This window comes from Lepisosteus platostomus, chromosome 4, assembly GCF_059453375.1.
Source record: "Lepisosteus platostomus isolate fLepPlt1 chromosome 4, fLepPlt1.hap1, whole genome shotgun sequence".
NCBI classification, from domain to species: domain Eukaryota; kingdom Metazoa; phylum Chordata; class Actinopteri; order Semionotiformes; family Lepisosteidae; genus Lepisosteus; species Lepisosteus platostomus.
The window spans coordinates 33103521-33127159 of record NC_142614.1 but is presented as its reverse complement, the minus strand read 5'-3'; the positions used below and the strand labels follow the sequence as shown (position 1 = coordinate 33127159).

Here is a 23639-nt window from a genome sequence, read left to right as displayed (position 1 = left end):
TCCGGGGCTCAGAGCTCCTGGCCTCGTTATCCCATTTTTATTCCCTCTCCCTGCATTGGATCCCGTTCCGTTTTTTAACTTTGTCTTGTTTTGGTCTTGTCTGGATTTCCCGGTTTTTGGACTCTTGGACTCTTGGACCCCGGATTCCCCCCCCGCCCCCGGACTCCCTCGGACTTGTTTGGCATGGTCACGCCCCCCGAGCACCAGTTCACCGTCGTCACGCCCCTCTGTTTGTCAACCTGCCCAGTTCCTAGTCGTCTCCTGCCAGTGTCTGCTTAGGTTCCTGATTTATGCTTCCTGACACCCCCACATGCATTTCATGCATTCCCATCTTGTCTCTATTAATCGCTGACATATAAAATTGTACTACACACATGCATTGTTAGTAACATTAAACATTCATTTTATTGATGTACTCTGATATATACATCTTGAAAACATGAGAAAAGCAGAAAATGTCGCAATACAATCATCAAGAAGAATACTTATCAACCATTTTGTCTTGATCTAGATTAGTGCTATTATTTAAGTTTACAATTTATTATTATTAGGTTGGTGGAGTTATAGCATTCAGTTTGTTAATCTATGATTTTGAATCAATTGTGGAAAATACTTGTTAGCTCAAGATCAAGGTTTGTTATGTCTTATTAAGGATAATGATGCAGCCCTCTGAATATGGCTATGCACATTATAACAAACAACAAAGCAGAACTGAGTTTTCTGGAGTGACACCATGGGTATTTCTATCTGACTGTGGAAATAGCTAGTCTCACAGTACACATAGAAACGTTCTACAATGACATATTTGTATTTCTTTCAAAACAGATTTTACAGTCATTTATATATTCCAAAATAGGTCTGTGGATACATCCAAAAGTGGTTTGTAGATGTGTTAACTTTAGTTCCTGTGTGCTAATGCTGGAAAACTAGAAGATTCCCTTAATTTCTGCTTCCTGTGTTATATTACAACACAATTTTAAACTTAGAATAGTGGTATTTTTGTGCAGAAGACTTAACAGTTTGAGGGCGTGTTTGGAATAAATCAGGTTTTTACACATGATATTACTAATGGTGGTGCTGTAATGCAGGGTTTCATTTAGACTTTTCTACAGTTACAAGCATACCTGCAGAGTGAAAACATTTTGATCTCTTCCTTTTCATGATGAACAGGAATCCTGGACATAAAAGCAGCAGAAGAACTAATCCCACAGTCAAAGGCACCACCAACTCCAAAGACGTGTGTGCTCCAATAGTTTCCAAAGTCATGTTCATATCTGAAAAAGGCAACAGTGATTGGGGAATACACTATACTTTGGTCTCAACCAAACTACAGTATGCTCATAAACCTGAAGTTTGCAGTTTGTCATTTTTCTTCAACAGAGCAAAGCTTTACATTTGAAATGTTTTTTAAATGACATGATCAATTTACACTCTTGATTGATGGCATAAAATATGAGGAATGAAAATTAATATTTATTACATTTGATTACAGTTTTAAACAGAGGTTTATGGATAAAGGATTCAGAGTCTAATCAGTGTTCTCAGCAATAAGACCTTACATAGGTAAAATGTCAATACTTGATCGTTCAGGGGTTGAAGCAGAAAAAAAGGATGGATGAGCTGCATGACCAGTCATAAATTAAGAGACCTTAAATGACAGGGATGCCTTTTACTGAGTGTAGGTAGCAACCTGTCTGAAGGCAATAAATAAATCTATCAAATCTGTAAATCTATTTTCTTTCTTCAGTAAGTGCAAATTAGATGGATGAAAAGAGAAAAAAAGATTAGAAACTTATCTACTCCTGGTAGAGACCAAATCTTTAGGCTTCTTTGATGGAGGAGTAACTTAAGTGTCCATTTGCTTCTAAGCATCTTTCCACATCTTGAAAATGTTTTTTTTTTAGTTGACATGACTTCTAGAGCTATGAAAGGAAACGCGTGACAAGGGATAATGTGCAGTAGTTTTGAGATGCTACAGTATGCCCCACTCCCTTACACACAGGTTTATTCCTATATTATGTTTGTGGGGGTGCTATTATTATATCGTTTCGTACTATTTGAGATTTATCCAAAATGAAAATCCATAAAGAAGAGATATCTGCAAAATGTGGTAGTCAGCAGCCCCTTGGAGTGGAAGGGGAGGTCAATATCCCCATATGAAGCTGCCCTTCCTGACACTGTCTCCTTTAAGGAGAGAAGAAGGAACAGGGGTATAGAGAATGAGAAACACTCACTTGAGCAGATTAGCCACAAGGAGAAGTGAAGTAGGACTTCTTGTTTTATTGCCTTTTTAGGATTTTTAGGACTCTTTCTAGTTTTTCTTGAGTGGTTTTAGATTCAGTAGCATTTTGGGAGTATGGAACAAGCTGCCCAGCCTTTGTTATTGAAGCCCATACGCTGGATCCTTTCACACAAGGCTAGATGAGGTCATCGGGCTGTTAAGGAGGCTCAATAGGCTGCCTGACCTCCTCTCCTTTGTAACTTTTCTTACAATAGCTTCTTATGATTTTAAGAAGCTTTTGTTTCCTCCTTTTAGTTTTTTTTATGAACCTATAGAAGAAAAATGACTTGCTATCTATTCTGTCGTTCTTAACTTGTCTAATATCTGCAGTGTGGAAAACAGGTTACAAACCTAGCAGTTGTTACTGTCGGAAAACTATTGGATCCTGGTGTCTGATGGTTGCCACAAGCTGGCACAGTCTATATTAAGAGTGTAATCATTTTTAGTTACCTTCTATTATTTTATCTATTCTAATACTTTAATTTTTAAGCTTACTTTTCGAAAAGATCTCAAAGGTCTCTACATCCACAACTTGTTTTGATAAAACAGTGTTGCTTTCTAAAGCAGAATTTAAAATGATCTTAAAGTTGGTGAACATTACCCATAAAAAGGAGGGAAGCTGATGTCTCCTCATTTGTTGTACCGCTTTTGAAGGTACAATTGTAGATGTCTCCACATCCTGCCTTAACCTTGAAGTAGCTTTTCACAATAAACAGGCCTTCTTCGTTCTTTTTGTGGGTGGTTGTTGTAGTGTTGAAGGAATGGCCTGACATATCTGTCCACTGCACATCAGCCAAAGGAAATCCTTCTGCTTCACAGCTGAGCTCCAGGTGGCCTTTTAGCCCTTGGCATTTCCCTGTAACTGCTGTCTTTATATTCCTGTATGGGGCTGACAACGGTTACATACTTTCTTAGTGTAAGCCTAGGCCTCTTTAAGGTGAAACATGCTGTAAATGTACATGTATATACATGTTGTATGAAACCATCTGTATAAACAATGGCTTTAAGATGACTTTATTAAATGTCTTTATTCTCCTTTCTTTGTCCTTTGAACAGCTATTACATGTTTACCAGTTTTATCAGGGGTCAAAAGTAATCTAATATAGACTAACTTAAAATTAACAAAAAATAAAACAAAAAATCACACAAATAAAAAAAAACATTTCAATATATAAAAAGTCTTCTTTGGGCTCTCAATTTACTCAATGAATCAATGAATTAAGGTATTTACTCTTAACCCTTCTGAAACATCTACTTTTCCAGAACACTGGCAGTAGAGAAAACAATATGGTCTGAAGGTATTCCTAATTTAGATATTATTTTGATTATTATTATTAATAAAAACAACAATAATAATAAAAAAAAAAAATGAGGACAACAACTCCCCTCCGCCATGGTGCACCACACACCTGCTTTCAGTTTTGAGATGAACAGAGTGATAAAGCCAATTATAGATGGGGATTATTGGGAGGCCATGACTGGTAAATGTCAATAAGAAACTCGGCCAGGACACTGGGGTAACACTCCTACTCTTTTTGAGAAACTCCCTGGGATTTTTACCGACCACTGAGAGTTGGGCCCTTGGTTTTAAGTCTCACCCGAAGGGTAGCTCCTTTTTACACTACAGTGTCCCCTTCACTATACTGGGGCATTAGGACACACACAGACTGCAGGGTGAGCACCTCCTGCTGGCCCCACTAACACCTCTTCCAGCAGCAACTTTAGTTTTTTCCAGGAGGTCTCCATCCAGGTACTTATTAGGCTTGCACCTGCTTAGCTTCAGTGCGTTTCTAATTAAGTGCTGCAGGGTGATATGGCCGCTGGCTACTGTATAAGCTCATTGGTTTTTCTTTGTTTTATCAGGGTATTAAAGTCTCATACTCCTTTAATTGCTTATGTTTCTAAGATTGTTAGACTTTGTCTCCCAGCAACCATGAATTGGATGAAGTTAGTGTCCTGGTAACGTCACACTGTCTTTGTACAGTACGTACAGTATGTAGGAGAGAGACCTTTGATGAAATTTACAATGACAGAAATAAAACAATATGGCACATACTAAGAAAAAGGCTAAATCCAGTGGACCTGTGCCACATTGGATCTGGGTTTGAAGCAGTGAATAGAGCTAAAATGGCTACAATGACACACTTATCATATTTGTAATCCAGTATGGGGTGGACAAATAACTTACACAAGGAAAGACAACAAACCAGAACAAAGACAGAAGATGCTCGGTGTTTATTTTAGAATATGATAGGTCTTCAGTTTAATTTAAAATAGACTCTACTCTGGTGTCAAGTTTAAACATTTCATTTGACTTGTTTTTTGTGTAAAAATGTTTAAACATTTAACCTGAGCCTGTGTCACAGAGTGAAAAGAATGGGTGTGGGGGGGCACCAGGTGCTAAGGGCTATATTGATGTTAAGTCACACGATGAGCCAGTGGAGCACTGTTGATGCAGTTTTGCTCCTTATTGTGTTTCTAGTCCTGATAAAAGGCCCTCTTAACATAAGCGCCAGGCAATTACAGTACCACACCATGCAGGGATAATGTGTGGGGTTGCAAATACTGTAGGTTCGACTAAACCTGTGATTGAGAGAGGGGCCAAGACAGATCACAGCATTCAACTCAGAAGAGGATGCTGACACCAGGGACTCTACAGGGAGCAGCTGAGAAAGGCTCTAGAATCATCTTACTCCCCCTCACCTGACACTCGACTCTGAAATCAAGGTGGGGGGTGGTGGGAATAAGGGAAGCATGCTATTCAGCACAGCCAGGACTGGAGAGGATGCCTAAGAACCATCAAAGGAACTACATGGAGGACAGAACCACAAACAGCATTATTTTGGGCCATTCAATGGGTAACTGGGATCCGACTGAATATCTGTGGCCCATCAAGATTGTATGTCTTTAGAGTGTTTTCTTAATATGTGCTCTGAGTGTTCAGTGGACAGTGCTGGTCTGTGCGTGCACTGGTGATTCTGGGAGATGAACAGAACCTGTGGCAAGAAAAAAGGGTCCTAGCAAACTTCATAATTGCTAGGATGTATAGTTGTGCATGAAGCAAGGGTAATTCTTGTTGGAGGGGTCACCTATCAATGACACTTGTTTTAAACAAACAAATATTTGTTGTTAGTTCTCCCAACAGTCTGAAGTGGAAAGGAACTGAGATGTTGAAAAAAGGTGCATGCTAAGCACTGCTAACATGAAAAACAACTGAAATTAGTTTCTAGTTTTGCTCTACTGGCAGCCAACAAGATTACAATTGCTGGGTTTACTGCTTTATTATTTGCTCTTATATATATTTGTGATTTTAATTACTTGTTTATGTAGTTGCCCCATTTAACTATGCACTCTGATTGTGATTTTTCATGTATATTTTGGGGAATTCTGTTTCCATCACGATTTTCCACCTTATTTCTATCGGATTTAACTTTTAGCATAAATAATTAAAAGTTATTTAAATGGATAATACACACAACATAAAACACAAAAAGCCTGGCCTCTGTAAAAATAAAGGATTCCTTTGTGTTATTGTGATGTCAGTAACCTTATTAAAGACAGTACAAGTTTTCATGTAAAATCCACATGATATGAAACAATGTAAATATTTTGTCTTACAGATGCTTCATTGTCCTGTTTTCTCCATTCAGTTGACAATCATGATCATAAATGTTCATTAAGGAGAAAATTCATCCAGGAGAAAATAAAAAACTAAATGTGACATAGATCACAGATCTGGTAAACATCTGGTATATTCTGTTCTATTCCGAATAGTAATGCTAGTACTGCTAAACAGGCACACTTAACAACACATTGGACTCTGTTTATTGTATTATAAATCTCATCCAATAACAACAGAAATAATCCTTCCCTACTGAAATATAAGAGATTACCCTAACGGTGAGTTGGTCCATTTCCAGTGGCAATTCCAGCAGCAATAAATTGAAGCATCAATTCTATTTATTAATGTCTGTTGAGTTTATGTTTCAATTGTTATGTTTCATATCAATGTTTTTATCATGCCACCACTGCCCATAAATCCTTGAGGCTGTCTGAAATGACACAGCCATGCCTGCTGTTACCATCATCAATGTAGAGCAACAATTATGCCTCCTGTGAGATAGCTTTTATCAGATTTTTTCCCATGCAACAATTCACAGAAGAAAAGGCCTGGTCTGTTACTACTTTACAGTCTTCAGGAATCATGGGATGTACCACAACAGGTATGTAATTCCTACCACTATGGGTCGGATGGGATTCTTGGGTAATGACTGGCAATATTGTGTTTTATGATGATCAAGTATTGTGTGATTTCAGTATGATGATTGAACATTTCATACATTATTTTCCATATAACATAAAGTTCCAAGAATATATTTAACAATAAAATATATGTTTACCTTCACTTTCAATTTTTATGTTTAAGAAAGCCAGCTGGAAAATAGTGGAAATTTGAAATCCCTGTGACAAGAAATATACAACTAAAAACAGAATAATTATTTAAGAACCACAAGTACAAAGTCAAAGAGTATATGACACCTAAACAGCCTTAAAGAGGCCCACACCCACTCATGAAGATAATGGTAAATAGTGTGCATTCTCAAAAAATGTTTTAGCATTCTCAGGCTATTTTAGGCCATAGTACATGAAGCGAAAAGGACAAGAAGTTGTTCTGCATTTTGAATGCTGACATTTGAATGCTGATATACTGAATAAATATAGTCAATTGCATTTCCAGAATAATACAACAAAAAAACAACATGTTACATGTCTTTGTTGCATTAATTTTATAATCAGAATTCCTTTGATATTTTTTTACATTATATCTCTTCAGATTTTCCTTTCCTTTTTGGGACTGCAGTATTCAAGTAAACACGGTGACTGAAGACTAAAGAAGCGCACATAATGCACTTTTAATTTATGCAGGAACATCAGTGTTTGAACAAAATGAACTGAATAAGAATACTAGATCTAATCATACTGCTTTCAAGATATACTGAAGCACTGAAGTTGGTTTAAAAGATATTATATAAAGTAAGGTGGAGACCAATTAAGAAGCAATCAAATTCAACATGTGATTGCCCAAAGATACAGAAATACAATGTCCAAACCCTTTCAGTCAGTTCCTACCAGTAAGGTGTGTGTCTGTGCTTATAGAACTTCAATGTATAGTGGATACTTGTTGCCATATTGTCCTGAAAATGTTGGACAATCCCATCTAATTTTTAACATGTAACTATATTTTACTCAGACTTCCAAGGTTATAGGTCTTTGGACATACATTACTTGTATCAAAAGGAAGGTTATATAAATAGATATAAAGGGCTTAAAGTAATATTATGCACCTGCAGCATGCTCTTTGCTCTTTTGTTTAGACATTAAAGGTTTGCATATTAAAGTCCCAATAAGCTTTTGTAACATGTGTAAAAGGTAGGTTCTTAAACAGCTCTCCGTACCTCTCACATTGAGGGTGGCCTCTTTATAGTCAGCTCCTCCCTGTTCAACAATGCACCTGTACTTCCCAGAGTCAGAGATGCTGAGATTGGACATCTGTAGGACAGCCTGGCCCTGCTTCAGCCTGTCCTTCTGCAGGTTCACTCTGCCTTTATACCTGGGGTGCTGGGTGCTTAGGTCCTCCTTACCGCTCTCCAGCTTGTACACTTCCAGGAGAGGCTCAGGCAGGATGCGGTGCCAGTAGACTCTGAGGCTGGACAGGGTCTCGCCACCCCCTGTAGGGAATCGACACTCCATAGTGACATTCCCCCTAAACTCAGCCAGAAAGGAAGACTCAGTCATATCCACAGTGAAAAGAGCTGGAAAAAAAACAGAAAAAAAAGAAAAATGACAAAAAAACTATATGCTCTCTATGGTGGAATGGTGACACACTGGCTGGCATTGCTCCCTTGTGGTACTGTGGCCCTGGGCTCAATCCCCAGTTCTATCTGTGTAGAGTCCTTATGTTTTCCCACTGTTTACATGAGTATTCTCTGGATGCTCTGGTATCCTCTCACAGTCCAAAACCATACTGTCAGGTTCTGGGAAAATGGGCCCTCGTGTCTGTGTCTGTGTGTTTACCCTGCGATGGACTGGCCTCCCATCCAGCGTGTACCTGTTGCTTCCTGGAATAGGATTTGGCTTCCCCATGACCCTGCACTGGATGAAGGGATTAGAAAATGGATGTGTGGATAGATATACTGTATGTTCCACTTTACTGGAATACTTTAAACTGTATTGCACTTTATCAGTTTGGAATTCAAGACAATTTAATTTTCAGAATTTCCATGATATTTGGAAAGATTAATCATTATTTTCATTTAAACTTCTCTTTCTTGGTTACGTTAAAACCATTAGAGTTAAAACCCGTGAGAGTTGTACTTACAGTAGCTATACAGTATATGTGCTTCTACACAAAACCACATAAACTTTTTTGTTACTGTCTATTTTTGGTATGCTCTACATTTACCTTTTAAATACATTGCACAGGATTTTTGTACTTAAGGATGTGGATCTAAAGTAACTGTGAAAAATGAAGTTAAGTCCAAGCTTTTACAAAATGTTCTTACAACTGTTGAATATTTATTAGAAATAACCCCTGTAATTGCTGTGAATTATTCAAAACAGTATAGCAGGATATACTGTAGCTCTGAATCATTGCAATTAATAGGAATATGGTCCCTTTTTGTTTCACACTTTTAGAATTTTGGTCTCCAATCGCTTTCAACCTTCAAGATTTCAAAGGTAGAAAATGATGGGATACACCACCAACATTACAATCTGGTATTTTTCAATGGAATGAAAACAGAAGGTTATGGGGAAAAATTAAAAAAAAGATTTTGAAAGAAAAGTTCATGACTCGCCATAGTTACTGTCACGTAGTTAGTTACTGTTATCCAAAGATGTTACTGCCTGCTGCAGTTGTCTCTAGATACTAACAATGCAAACCTAAGAAATGTGTAACACTGGTTTTGAGGATAGTGATGTACTACTGTATCATTAGTGTTTGTATTTATTTTACATCTCCCCTGTAGTGTGGTGTCTCCTTGGCTAAGGATCTGAGCCTGTGGCTGGGAGTTTACCGGCTTGTATCTCATGGCTGGCGGAGGAATCCTACTCCATTGGGCCCATGAGCAAGGCCTTTAACCCCAACTGCTCCAGGGGTGCCACATAAAAATGGCTGACCCTGCGCTCTGACCCCAAGCTTCTCTCCCTGTCTGTGTGTCTCATGGAGAGCAAGTTGGGGTATGCGAAAAGACAAATTCAATAAAGTGATCTTATGGAACAATACGAAAAACCAAGTAGTGACAGTATTGTGAGTTTAGTGCAAAAGCAGCTGGCTGCAAAGTTGGGAAAGAAGGATTAAGAGGTGGTGTTCAGATGTTTTATGGCTTTGAGAAAGAAAGGCAGAATCTGCAGAGGGAAAATTTGCATTCCCTGCATTCCTAGGGTGGTTTACATTTTCTTAATTACCTTATCTCCCATTCTGAGGCTGTGTGTAGTAAAGATGGTCTGAATGGAGGGGGGTTCTGTACCAGTGATGGCCTGGGCTCCACCTCCAGTTTACTTTTTTAGGGTCATGAGCTGAGCAATTACCTTACCAAACTGTAAGAATGGTGAGAATGCTTCCTATTATACATCTGTAGAAATTTCAATGCTTTTTTGAAACGTGAAGCTGCTGACCATCTCCACAGTAGCCCCATTGATAAAAACAGGGGCATCCTCCTACCTGCTTCTTGAAATCATCATCTAGCTCCTTAATTTTGTTGACGTTGACGGAGAGGCTGTGGTCTTGTCATCATACCACCAGGTCCTTAACCTCTTTCTGTTTCAGCATTGTTTGCAAACTCCGCTTTAGGACCTGATACTACAAAAGAGTCAGTGGCTGTGAAGTGAAAAGCATCTTACCTTGCTTTGTAATTGGCAGAGTTTAACAAAGAATAACAACAGCCTATAAGAAAATTCTTTTGGGAATGTTTATTGAGAAGTTACACAAAAAAGTATTTGTTTTCACCTGCTTGGCCTGATTAGTCAACCACCTGCTAATAGGTGGAAGTTAGGAACACCATGCAGAGTGAGGACTTCACAGACAGATAGCTGCAACAGTGGAGACGAGATGGAGGAAGGATGCAGAAAGGCGAATGCAAGGAAAAGAGAGGATCATTCTATGGTACTTATAGCTTTTTCGGGAAGTGACATAATGGAAGAGTATGACTTAGAGTAGTAGAGGAGAAGAAGAGATGCTGTCAATCCAACCATGTTTTCATTAAAAACTGGGTAAAGTTAAAAAAATTAGTAAAGTTTAAAAGGACATTACTTTCTGCCTACAGTATTTGATAAACAAATGACATATTGATGAACAGTGACTTGTCTTCTATTGAGATCATCTAAATTGTGTTGGAAAAGTGAATTGTTAATAAGAACTAAATGAAATCGCTTTTGAATGTCTGATAGAATATCTGCAGTTTCCTGTTCCATTCCTGCACAAGAAGAGCAGGGAGATACTGTCACGACCACGCATAATCAAATATCAGACCTTTCCTGCAAATGCTGACGCATTCTCATGACCATAGACCATCAGGCACCAGTTCTTCCCAATTCCCGCAAACGCAGATGCATTAACTAATCATCCAATCGCACCTCTCACTCTTCACTGCACCTTCTGCATCCCAGTATACTTAAGGGCTCACTACCATCACCACAACGCTCAGTATTGGTTTCACCAGTGGAGCTCCCAACTCTCACTTTTTTTAGAAACTCCTGACTGTCGTAAAACTTCTGATCTTCTGGCTTCCTCACCTGTGACTGAACCTAGACTATGATTTTTTATCCTTGATTTGGCTTAGTACACCTGGCTTTTTCTCTGTTGCTCTCTTTCCCTTTCTCTCGCTCAACGTGTGAGATCTAGCTTTTTTGCACAGGGTCCCTCAAATCTCATTTTTGGTTACAGTGCCGTTACAGATACATTAGGAGTGCTGACAATTCTGCATGACCTGGAGTTTGCTGGTTTGTGTCAAGCCTGTTCCACTAGGCCGATGTGATTGTGAGCTCCTAGGAAGTTGCATACTCCTGGCTGAATGGGGTAAGGAGGCTTGAGATCATCAGGCACCGGTGCTCATTTCATGCCATGGAGCTCCTGGTTTCTTCAGTGGTATATGATTTTCTGAAGATATGACTCAAGCGCTCCTTAATAATACTGAATGTCCTGCTTTCTATGACCAATAAATGTGTGATTTCCAAATCATTAATTGCACAGCAACTGAATATAAACAGCAATCTGGTAGAAGTAAAAATACTAACATTTTGGGATAACATCTTTAATACTATCTTAAACACCCTGCCACAAACTGGAGTGAATCTGAAACAGATTAAAATATCTTTGAAGCAACGTCTTCCATCCTTCCATTTACTGGTTGTACTTTTTCAGCCACATGTGGAACAGCTTTGCTTCTTTACATACCTGTATAAAAGGAGGGACATCTGATCAAGAGCAGAACGATCAACACATTTCTTCCCATTGAGTCCAGAGCTCTGCTCACACATTTAACGTTTTTTTTTTTCAGAACCAAAGGCCCCTGCCAAGAAACATTAAAATGAGTTATTATAAAAGAAGCATTATAAAAAGGTTTTGGCCACATTTACTTTGTACAACTATATGTTCCGGGGCTCTCACAGTACATTGCATGTTACGAGTTATGATTTCAGGGTAATATGCGGTAGAATCTCTGTTAAATATTTAAAAACTCTTTGGTAAATATTTAAAATATATACAGTATATAAAATACTATGTGAAATTGGGTCTTGACAACCTTGCTCTTTCCAGTCTTGCAACCTCTGCTTTCTTGTGCCATTCACTCACAGAAATGAGTTTCTCATGTTCTCCAATTACTATTCATTACAGCAACATTAAATTAAATTGAACACAGAGGTAGCCATGTTCATAAATGTTCAAATTCAAGTACAAAATACTGTTTATCTACCCATTAAATGTGCACAAGATTCTTCTGATTCACAATCCCCCCCACTTGTCATCTTTGGGCACCACAGGCAATGAAACGTCAGTCATGAAGATGTTGCCTCAATTTCTGTACACCAAGTAAGGTCTGCGTACCATATGACATGACCACCTTGTTGGAATGACAGATGATGAAGGCTTGTGGCTACTGCTTGTTAAGTAGAAGAATCACATTTATAAAAAGGAAACATCTGATTGTTGAGTCTCTCTGGCCTTGGGGTTAAATGAAGAAGGGGTGGTGAACGTTTTGCTTACTGTATTGACACAGATGGACACTGACCCAAGAAATAATGTTTGAGTAAAAGGAAAGGCATATTGTTTTTTCAGTTTATTTTCAACTTCACTATTTGTTTTCAAAATTGTATTATTTTCTAGAAATTGTAAATTATTAATATAAAACAGTAAATGATATTTCAAAGTGAACCTGGTATGTCTTCAACTCTTCATCAACTTGGCCTGAGACAGTTAGAATGATATTCTGACAGTGGCAACACACAGACATTCTATTTGTCCATTTTGATGTACAGCATGCTTTGGTTCACTGAGTTTCTTGACAAAGGGAGCTGGGTCTTTGACCAAAACATCATAGTAAGTGCTAGAATTCATCAGTCTTAACAAATGCTCTGGGATCATCTGTGCCATAGATTAATAATATTCCCAAAACGTCTGCCGCCATAGTGATCGAGTGCTTTATCAGCATGTGCTTCACCTTTTACAGTATGTCAAACAAAGGGATGATGACCATGACCATCTGTCATCTAACATTACTCTGGTATTTTTAGGATGTCTCTTTTTGTGTTTCTCCCACAGAAGAGCCTTTTTTTCTTACAACTTGGCCAAAAATGACAAAATGGAAGATTTCGACACTTTGCATCCTGAAGATGCTAGGATATTTTTGAGAACAACTGTTGTCTTTGGACTTAGGGTTGCCACCCAAACCACTTGTCTCACTGCCTGCGATGACAAGATACACTTGTGTCCTCTTTTAGGAAGTGATGATATTATGCTAGTATTTTTAAATTTCTTAATGTAGACTACACTATGTGTAAGATTCAGCATCTTAAAGATACTTTTTGAACAAACTTGTGAAGGTCACTGTCCATTTGCGTGCCATATCTCTGACCTTAACCAAGCATAAGGTGGTGAGAGTGCTAGCAGTACCTTTTTTAGAGTATAAAGCTAAGACTCTAAAGCTAAGACTAGGAGAACACATGTTCTAATACTGCATTTACTTTAAGGCATAATAAAAAGTTATTGCAATTTGACAGGTGTGACTGTGATATTAAACCTTTTCTGACACAGAACTGGCATTTCCAAAATTATGGAAGGAAAGGACCATGTGAAAAATAAGAGAAAGGCCAATTCACACAAAGACAGCAACATAGGATGTGTTGATATCCTGTTGTGTTGACATATAATTTTCATTGGCAATCCCTCCATCTTGGAAACCATCATGATCATGTCGCTTGTGCAAGAGAAGAAGCCACTTACACTCTGGTACAGTCACAGTAATTTCCCTAAGACTAATTTAAAAGAGAATGTATGTCACACAAGAGGAGATCAATCATTTATGTTCGATGTTAAATGGCCTTGGACCTTGAAACTCTTTAGTTAAAAAATCAATTAACATCTAAGAAGCAAAAATCAGTTTATGTGTGTGTTTCACAATAAGTGAATTTTGCTCTACAGAATTTAATTAAATGCTTGTTCATTGGCATAAGATAGAAATCATATTGTCAATGGCACTGTGAAATTAATGTAGCATGAAGAAAGGTATTACAGAGGGTTTTTCCCATATTGCTACAGGAATGGTTTATCTGTTACCTAGTAAATGTTTAAATATAATTCTTATAATCTTTTGACAAATGTATATCTACATAATAGATTAATTTAGAAAAATAAAAAAAAACAGGCTTTAAGAAATGATTTATTTGGTACATCTTTTCAGACTTGCACTAACACGTGTGTTTTTCAAATATGTTTACATTAATAACCAAGGGGATTAAAAGGGAATGTGAATAATATCTGAGAATTCGCCAACACATTGCTTGTTTTCCAAAATAATTGTATACATTTTTTATGTGATTTTTGAAAATTACTTAAATGAAAAGTGTTGCAAACCCAAATTCTGCAGGCAGTTAACTCAGCTTTGTGCAGATGGCTGGCATTCAGTTTCACACACTGTTTCACAGTCAACATTTAAGCAGGTGAGCAACACCCTTCTCATCCCAAATACTGTCAATTTTATGACAACTGGACAAGAATTGAATGGTTCTGGATTTGTGTGGATGGGTAGTGGGGAGGAGTGAGGTGTATAGTAGATGTGAAGTGGGGTGTACTGTAGATGGGTAGTGGGGTGCTCACCTGGGTAACCTGTACCCACACGAGGGCTACAATACAATGCATTGAAGAGCTTGGTTTTGGCAATGAAACAGAGACCTGTAGTCCTGCCTTAAACCACATGAGGGTGCCATCAAGCCCTGTACTTGTTCTCCATGAAGTTACACTATTAATCCCTCACATGAAGATCCTAATCACAATTGTCCTTCGTTCCTAAGAGTATAAAAGAGTTGCTTAGTGGGAGAACTGCATTCTGTACCTCAACTTGCTTAGAGGAGGACAAAAGCCTCCTACAACAGAGCTCATATTCTATTCATTCATGATCCAGACTGCATCTGTGTCAGAAATGCAAAAGAAGTCAGTGACCATGTTGGATTTTAGGCTGGTTCTCATTTATTGTGTAGTTTGCCTATCCAAGCAGAAACACTGGTCATACATTAGGGTTCTTCCAGGTTAGTAGTGGGGAGCCAAAAGATAGAAAACCAAACTGGCCCCTATCACCTCTGTCAATCCAGAGAAAGAGGGGTGTTTTAGGCAGATTGAGCCTTGTGGTTGTTCTCCCAGAAGGTGGTGGTCATAGTTAGATAACAGCCCAAAGTAGCATCAGTGAGCATCAGTGAGATGGCTTGAGAAGATAAACAGTAGGAAGACAGAATACTGTACTGACCCAGATGATGGATAGATGATGCAAAATGCATTTCCTCTGTGAGGCCTGGCCATAAATCTAACTACATAAAATCCACTACAAAGAAAGAAGCTGAAGAAAGATCATTGACCAAAGGTCTAGGATTATACAAAGATAGCAATAAATACAACTGAGAGTTATACTAAGGAGATACTCAGGGCTGCTGGGCAAGGACATTTTGCCATAGAGAAAAGTTTCATATCAGGTCACCTACAGAAAAAAATAGTATTTTATTAGGAAGGTTATTGAAAGTCATATGACAGAAGTAGAGTTTAACATGTCCAAACTGTAGAGTGATTGACACCTTCTTATAGCTATTACTCCACCGATCTTACAGAACAGACCTTCAATTGTTGGTTTTTATCTTTGTCTGATTAGATCACAGAATGCAGGTCTTGTTCATATTCCACAAATTAATAAAATAACAGTTGGCGGTAAAGCCTTTAGTTACAGGGCCCCTAGCTTATGGAACAGTCTCCCACCCCATATTCGGGAAGTCAATCTCAGTATTCAAATCCAGACTATTACTTCAGCCTAGCCTACTTGCACCTTACATTACAGACTGCTGCAACCATGGCTACTGGTGCTGCAGTACATGCCATTGTGTGTCTCTGTGTTGGCCCACCAGGTAGATACATCTGTTCTGACCAAACTATCCTATTCTCCTCCCAACATGTCCGGATGGTGTGCGGGCTGGGTACCATCTGAGTTGGATGCCGCATCACAGCCATGGATTCAAGAAGGACATTGTGGATAAAGCTATTGTTTAGGAGGAGTACTAAATGTCATGGAGTACTAAAACACAGAAGACATGATGGATGGATTAATACCCTCATTCATTTCCTTTTTTTAAATTATATAATGTAAGCATGCCCAAAGGGGTTGGGCAACCAGTTGACCGTGGACCTCCTTGGACCTTTTCTGCTTACTAAGGAGTTTTTGGTTCCTCTCCTCCATTGTCTTCTGGTCTTCTGTTCTGTATTGACAAAATGTATGGTCACTTGCATTGTTAAGTGCCTTGGGGAAACCTTGTTGTAAAAGGTGCTATACAAAAATAAATTAAATTGAATTGAATTGTCTGGCCAAAAACATAAAGCTTTCCTAGACTGCAAATTCAGTGAAGAGAGGATTGTCAAGTTGTCATTAGAGGCTCAGGCAGCAACTAACATCATTTTATAATGCACTGAATTGGTGTCAGAAGTGTGTGCATACACAAGGCCACTATAAGGTAAGGTCCACTATTCTTCATTTTGTAATAATGGAATGTTTTCATATTCCTGGTGCAAGGCAGGACTACTCGGTGGATAGGATGGCAGTCCAATGTAAAGCACACTCAAAAGGGACAATATAGAGACATCAATTAACTTGACAGGAAATCAATTATGAAATCAAATGAGAACATGCAGACTCCACACAGAGGCTCATCCTGTCAAACCCGGGACCAAAGAGTCCTCAAAGTGTTTTTAGGGCAACATCACTATCTGCCACATCACCATTCTGCCTGATAGTATAGAATACTATAACATAGCGTAGAAGAACATACAGTATTACAATATAGCAATACTGTTGTTGCCCACAGAAACAGTTCATTTTCTTAACCTTCTTTGACAGCCCACCATAAAAATGTACTCAGAGGCTATTTGGTAATTCCAAGAGAAAGTGATCTCATATGATCAATATTATTTTTTATAATTTCCACCTTTACCATTGTATATTTGAGGATTTAAAACATCAAGCAAGTAAAGTAGTACTGATGTTAATAAAATATTTCACAGTGAGGTCAAACTGGGCTACACACTGAAAATACTGGTTGCTGTGGGGATATCAAAGATCTACTGTACATTATTCTTCTGTGAGGCTGCACCCAAGGTACTGTAACTTGTTTGTGCTATATTGTAAATTTGCACAAGTTAAATCTACAATATATTTGAAGCTGTGGTCACTAATACTGTAAATTTACTGCAAAAGCAATTGTTGTACTGGTCTAATGTAAAACGAAAAGAGATTGCCACTTCACAGATGTGGAGTTTCTACACGTGAAGTCCAACCAGGACACATAGATACTGATCACAAGAAAATAACAGCAACAGAAAAGACTGAGAAGAACACAGATTTTCCCAATTTTTTCAGTTATTTACAGTTCATGGGTTCTGGAAAATGATTTCAGAGCACTTGTCATTTATAAGAAAGCTGCTTATTCCTAGCAAAGGTTGCAGCAAGGAATCATAGGTCTCAGAATCGTAGGGCCAGGGACTGATTGAGGCACAGGAAGACCAGGCAGACTACTGTTATGCTCAGGGCAGCAGAACATTTAGACAAACAGAAAAGACTGAGATTGAAAGTTCTAAAAAAAATACAGAAATCAATGGACTTGAACATGACAGTAAATGAGCAGCAGTCTCATTTACTCATCTTAGAAACATCCTATAAAAGAAATGTCATGTTCACAATCAAGTCAAACTTTAAACACTGAATGTCTACCCTGTGAGTGGGTGGCATAGTGGCATAGTCTAAATGATCAAGTAAATGTTTATTACATGCCGAAAAGAGAAGGAAAGAAACACAACGTTTCAGCTGTGGAGCCTTCTTCGTTATGTGACAATGTCCAAGCAAAGAAAACACTGGGCACCTGGGCACCTGGGCACCAGGTCAGGGCTGTGATGTGGCTGGACCAGAACACTGTAGACTCTCATGGGGGTGGCTGGCAGAGTGCAGTCTTCTGCTTGATAAAAGCCAAGGTATGATACAGCCAAAACATATTGATCATTCATTATTATATATATATATTATTATATATACATATTATTATTATTGTTGTTATTATTATTTTCATCCACCCCTATAAAGTAATAGTAAATAGGTATTTTAGATATATACTGTATATAGAATCTACACATTCCGTTCCAAACTGAAGAGGCTACAAAATGCTTCTAGTACAGTAAGAATATTAATAACATTTTTTAAGAAAATCAGAAGATCCTTTATTGCATAATTATTCACCCACTTTGCTATGGGAAAACTTAAATCAGTTCAGGTACAAAAGAAAAGATTACAAAATTAGTGTAATTGCATTTGTTTCTTTCAAGCAACACTCGCATTGTAAATTGGTCATGAAAACCAAGTACCTTTAAAAACAAATCTGGAATAATGTAGTAGGGTTACACAGATCAAGTTACTTATCCCTTTGAGTACTGTATATTGAGGTCCATCAACAAAAAATGGAATGTACTGTACATCATACCATACAGATATTACCTAGATCAGGTCCCTCTTCCAAACTGAGCAATCAGGTAAGCAGTTAACTGGTTAGGGATACCACCATGAAACCAACAGTGAGGAAGGGTTGTGTATTTCTGTGTCTAGGTCACTGTTTATGCATTGACAACATCCTGTCCCCTGCGCAAAGTCAGCTGGTATGGGTTAGTGATACAAAAGAAGACTTCAAAGAAAAAGACTCATCATAAATCCCATATTAGATATAGTGCAGACAAGTGGAAGAAGGTTTTATGTTCAGACAAACAAAAATTCAATCTTTTGGTCTAAATTCAAAGTGTTATGTCTGGCACAATACCAACACAACACATCATCCAGTCTGTCAAGCATGTTGGTGACAACATGTTATGATAGTGCTGCTCATCAGCAATGACTAGAAAGCCTGCCAGGGCTGAGGGAAAAATGCATGGTGCAAAGTAGAGGTGAATCCTAAATATAAAGTAGAGGTGAGTCACACAAGAATATAAAAATGGTTTCGAAAATTCATTAGCTGGATGGGAGACTCCTGGGAAAAACTAAGGTTGCTGCTGGAAGCAATGTTAGTGGGGCCAGCAGGGGGTGCTCACCCTGCGGTCCATGTGGGTCCTAATGCCCCAGTATAGTGATGGGGACTCTATACTGTAAACAGGCGCTGTCCTTCGGATGAGACGTAAAACCGAGGTCCTGACTCTCTGTGGTCATTAAAAATCCCAGGGCGTTTCTGGAAAAGAGTAGGGGTGTAATTCCAGCGTCCTGGCCAAATTTCCCATTGGCCTTCACCAATCATGGCCTCCTAATAATCATCATCTATGAATTGGCTTCATTACTCTGCTCTCCTCCCCACTAATAGCTTATGTGTGGTGAACGTTCTGGCATACTATGGCTGCCGTCGCATCATCCAGGTGGATGCTGCACATTGGTGGTGGTGGAGGGGAGTCCCCATTACCCGTAAAGTGCTTTGAGTGGAGTGTCCAGAAAAGCACTATATAAGTGTAAGCAATTATTATAAAGCACAAGGCCAAAGTCACACTGAAGTGATCTGACAAGAGATCAAATGGCCTTAATTAATCAAAGTTCTAACTTGAAGTAAATTGAAAATTTATGGTGATGCTTGACAATTTTAGTCCTTCAACTATTTCCAATGAACGTGTCAGAAGAATTCATGCAGTGAAGGAAGGACAAAATTACAATATTCCACTGTGAAAAGTAGGTAGAGACCTAACCAGAAATGCTGATAGCAGGTTTCAACATAAGCTTAAACTTAAGCTTAATCTATTTAGGAAAAGTGGGTATATAAGCACTTTACAGGGAAGCATTCTTAATAGAAGCAACTAATCATTATATAACTATTGTGTAATATAATGAAGTAAAATGCATTTGGGAAAGAAATGGGAAACTTCAAGGAAATGAAAGCAAAATAGCTGATGTTTTATATTAGTGTTTGCTCAGGTTTTTACTAAAGAAGCAGTCAACACAATGCCTCAGGCAGTGGAAGGAGCAAAATCTATATTAAATAATATAAACATGGAAAAGATGTATTTTGGGTACTAGAAGCACTCAAAACTAATACATCCGCAAAAATACTGAAACGAGTAATTATTGACCAATAAGCATGAGTTATATTACATGTAAGTTTATGGAAACAATTTTCAGAGCTAAACTAGAGGATTCACTTATGGAAATAATAACTTAGGGGGAATAGTCAACATGGATTCAGAAAAAGCATGACTTCTCTAACATATGTGCTGGAGTTCTTAGAACAAGCATGAACAGTAATGCATACAGACAGTGCAAATGATATGGTGCATTTAGATTTTCAGAAGGCTTTTGATAAAGTTTGTCATAAAAGATTCAGGGAAATGTAGGGATCTAAACTAAGACCGCTGCTTCTCTTAATTTATATCAGTGAGTTAGGTTCTTGTACAGTTATTAAACTAGTTGATTCCAAACTAGGAGGATCAGCAAAAACTCTAGAAGCAGCAAATGAAGTTCTAAGAGTGAGCAGACACCTGGCGGAAGACGTATAAAATACGTCTGAACTAGAAGAGGCAACGTATGAAAAAGAATTAGGTGCTTACAGTATATTTACACATGATTTACATCTTCTATACAATGAGGAGAAACAGTAAAAAGGCTATCAAAATGTTAGGTTATATAGTCAATTAAGTTAAGCCTCATTTAGAATATTGTGCACAATTGTGGTCACCACATATCACAAATTGTACAGTATTGCCGCTCTGGAATCAAAGGAGAAGAACCAGAAGAATTTCAGGACTTACACTGACAGGCCAAACAGTCTGAACCATTTTCTCACTGAACACAGAACACTAACATTGAACCTGATGCAAATATTCAAAGTCCTCAAAGCCACTGACAATGTCAATGCAGTGGACTTCTGAAGAAATAGTAAATGATAAAAGATACCTGAGAACATAAATGAAAGCTATGTGGGTGTATATAAAAAAAAGAGTAGGCAATTCTTTATACAAAGTTGTGGTTATATGGAACAGGGTACCAATTCATGCTGTTATCCAGGCTTCCTTCAAGAAGCAGCTGGATGAGAGCATTGGATCAATTAACCACTAACTACAAGTGGGCTACATGGGCTGAATGGTCTGCTCTCATTTGGAAAGTAACTGTCCTTATATTCTTAATATATATGGATATTAGTATATAACATGCAATTTAAAGGTAAAAAAGTGATTTGTAAAAGTATAATTGTGAATATATTTCAACAATGCTTGAAATTAATCCATAATGGCGTTAATTAACTTTTTAGGTTTTTTATATTTTCTGTTTTTCTTGTGTAATTTTTTTTTTCACCGTATACAAGAAGTAAGTATATAGTACAGTGTTGGAATATTTTGGGTGAGGAACAAAAACAAGGACAAAAAAGACAAGGGAATTCCACATCATTAAAATGGGAACTGGAACTGCAGAGACTAAAGAAACCTGTTTACTGATGGTTTTGTTAGTAAACCTCTTAAGAATTTAGAAGTATCCTGCACTGGAAATCTCAAAAACACAATAACTAACTAAAACACAATAAAGTCTTCATAAACATGATTCAGACTGGTGAATCTTTGTGTACTGAGAAAAGTATTTCAAAAGACAAAAAACGTGTCACTAATTTTATTGTCATTTTGTAGCTGAAAGTAGTTACTCAGAAAAATATTAGCCTTCTTATCAGCAAAAAAAAATGTTTCTACACAATGGAATTTTTATGTAATTTTGTAATTTCCTGTAATGTTGCTAGTCTGCTAGTTTTAGTGCATATTTTTTAATTTTCCCATTAAAAACATATTTAGTCTGTAAATTGTCACACTGCTTCTTCCAGAAAATTATGTATCCCATAAAGCATGTAGGGAATCTTTTTACACAGAAGGAAATTGAACTGAACTTTGCTAGTCCATAATATGACACCATTGGTTGGGGTCTCTGTATCATGATTCTGTAAGCACCAAAGTGATGGTTACTAAACCATATCAAAAAGCTCAGGCATCTAACAGGATGTTACCAGAAAACCTTAGATAAGTGCTAAACTAAGGGTGAGCTAAATATGTATTTTGATTTTAGTTATCTGCAGTTATTTTAGTGCAGTTTCTGGGTAGGGTGACATGGCGGTAGTTCCTGTGTTTGGTTGGAAACCTTCTGTATGAAGTTTCTCCCTGGGGCTGTATTAGATAGTCATTTCAAATGGATAGAGGGGAGCAGCTCTTTTTATGTAATTATTTCAAATCATACATCCAGACTAAAATTCGTGTTGGTCAGTGCCATTCTGTTTCACTCTGCACGTCCCTTAGTCCTAGCAGGGAAGAGCTCCAAAAGGAGTTGTGATTCTCTAACAAAACTACAAGATTAGAGATGCCTATCATGTCACTAGGCCCAGTGATGTCCACATGGATATCAGTAGACTGTTACAACCATATTACAGTATATCAGGTGGCAATTCCATAATTCTGGAACCACATTCTGGAACTGATCCCAGATCCCAAAAACTCAGAAATAAGAGCATTATCCTCACTGCACGGTACACAATACACAACATAAAAAATAAAAATCGATTAAATTGAAAGCTGAGAGAACACATTTTAAACTGCATTATCATTTTGAAAGTGACGTGCAGGTTTTTGGTTTTGATAGAAAAAAAGATTTAACTCAAGGAGATACTATTCGGAAGACTGAAAAGAGTGTCATTTTTATCACAAGAACATGATCTGTAAAAACTGTATCATTATTATGATAGTTGTGGTGTGGGCATGCTATCGTAGATTAGACAGGTTCTACTGTATACATATATTATATAGTTTAATCTACTTACTTCAATCTCTTTCGCAAAACCATATACTAAAATGTTTACGCATGCACAGTATGTTTTTTTTTCATACAGTACAAAAAAATAAGTTCTCATCCCCATCACAGACACTACGTCGGCAAAACCAAATATTCAGCAATTTAGAAGACTTTTGTTTAGCTTTCATGAATAAATCAATGAGCATCTCATACCATAACGTAAATCAGCACACAACTACAATAAAACACTCCACAACATTTCCCAGCAACACGTAATCTGTGAGTAATTTATCCTGGATTGCATTTCAAGAATTTTTGTTTTGCTTGTGAAAAATACGCATAATTTTTATTTTTTTGCACAAATAAAAAAAATATTATTTGAGCTTTGTAGACAACCGATGTAGAAAACAGACAAATGCCTTACCCGACTCTTCAGGTAGTATACCGTTTAATGAAGACGAGATAACAGTCACTTAGCACCATTCTCATACTCAAAAGGAAAGTTGGCTCTTTCAGATTCGATTCACAAACTGACTATCGAGACCTTTCGTTATTACATGATGGTTTTAAAAAGTTCTAAAACATTTTGAGGCCATTTATATTTTGGGGCCAGTGGCAAGAATCTGCCTTCTACAGCCCAAATGGAAGGCTGAATTTTGTATTTTATGACCGTAATGCGTTTAATATATATTTTTCAAATTCTGTAAATTAACTCCCGTGGGCGTGGATGTCAATGCGAAAGTAGGATGTAGATTTATTTGTCACGGTTTAGTTGGGAT

The 23639-nt window shown here is 37.7% G+C and overlaps 1 protein-coding gene across 3 annotated transcripts; it reads right to left on the bottom strand.

Moving 5' to 3' along the window:
• Positions 1-379: 379 nt before the first annotated feature.
• LOC148673129 (programmed cell death 1 ligand 1-like) lies at positions 380-23549 on the bottom strand. 3 transcript variants are annotated; one of them, XM_088629423.1, is made up of 5 exons: positions 23285-23549; positions 11736-11850; positions 7738-8045; positions 2883-3170; positions 380-1274 (listed from the first exon to the last, which is right to left on the bottom strand). In XM_088629423.1, the coding sequence occupies exons 2-5, from the start codon at positions 11816-11818 to the stop codon at positions 1093-1095; spliced, it is 861 nt and encodes a 286-aa protein (XP_088485549.1). In that variant the 5' UTR covers positions 11819-11850; positions 23285-23549; the 3' UTR covers positions 380-1092. The 3 variants fall into 3 exon arrangements, with proteins under 3 accessions (XP_088485549.1, XP_088485548.1, XP_088485550.1); XM_088629422.1 differs by having other exon boundaries at positions 7738-8094; positions 23285-23545; XM_088629424.1 differs by lacking the exon at positions 11736-11850 and having other exon boundaries at positions 7738-8094; positions 23285-23546.
• Between the last annotated feature and the right edge of the window lie 90 nt (positions 23550-23639).

Coding starts and splice junctions, on each gene's coding strand:
- LOC148673129 (XM_088629422.1), bottom strand. CDS start 11,793: ATGGGAAGAAATGTGTTGATCGTTCTGCTCTTGATCAGATGTCCCTCC. Junction 8,095..11,735: donor ATGTCCCTCCTTTTATACAG/GTATGTAAAGAA, acceptor TTTTTTTTCCAG/CTCTTTTCACTGTGGATATG. Junction 3,171..7,737: donor GGCCACCCTCAATGTGAGAG/GTACGGAGAGCT, acceptor AACCGTTGTCAG/CCCCATACAGGAATATAAAG.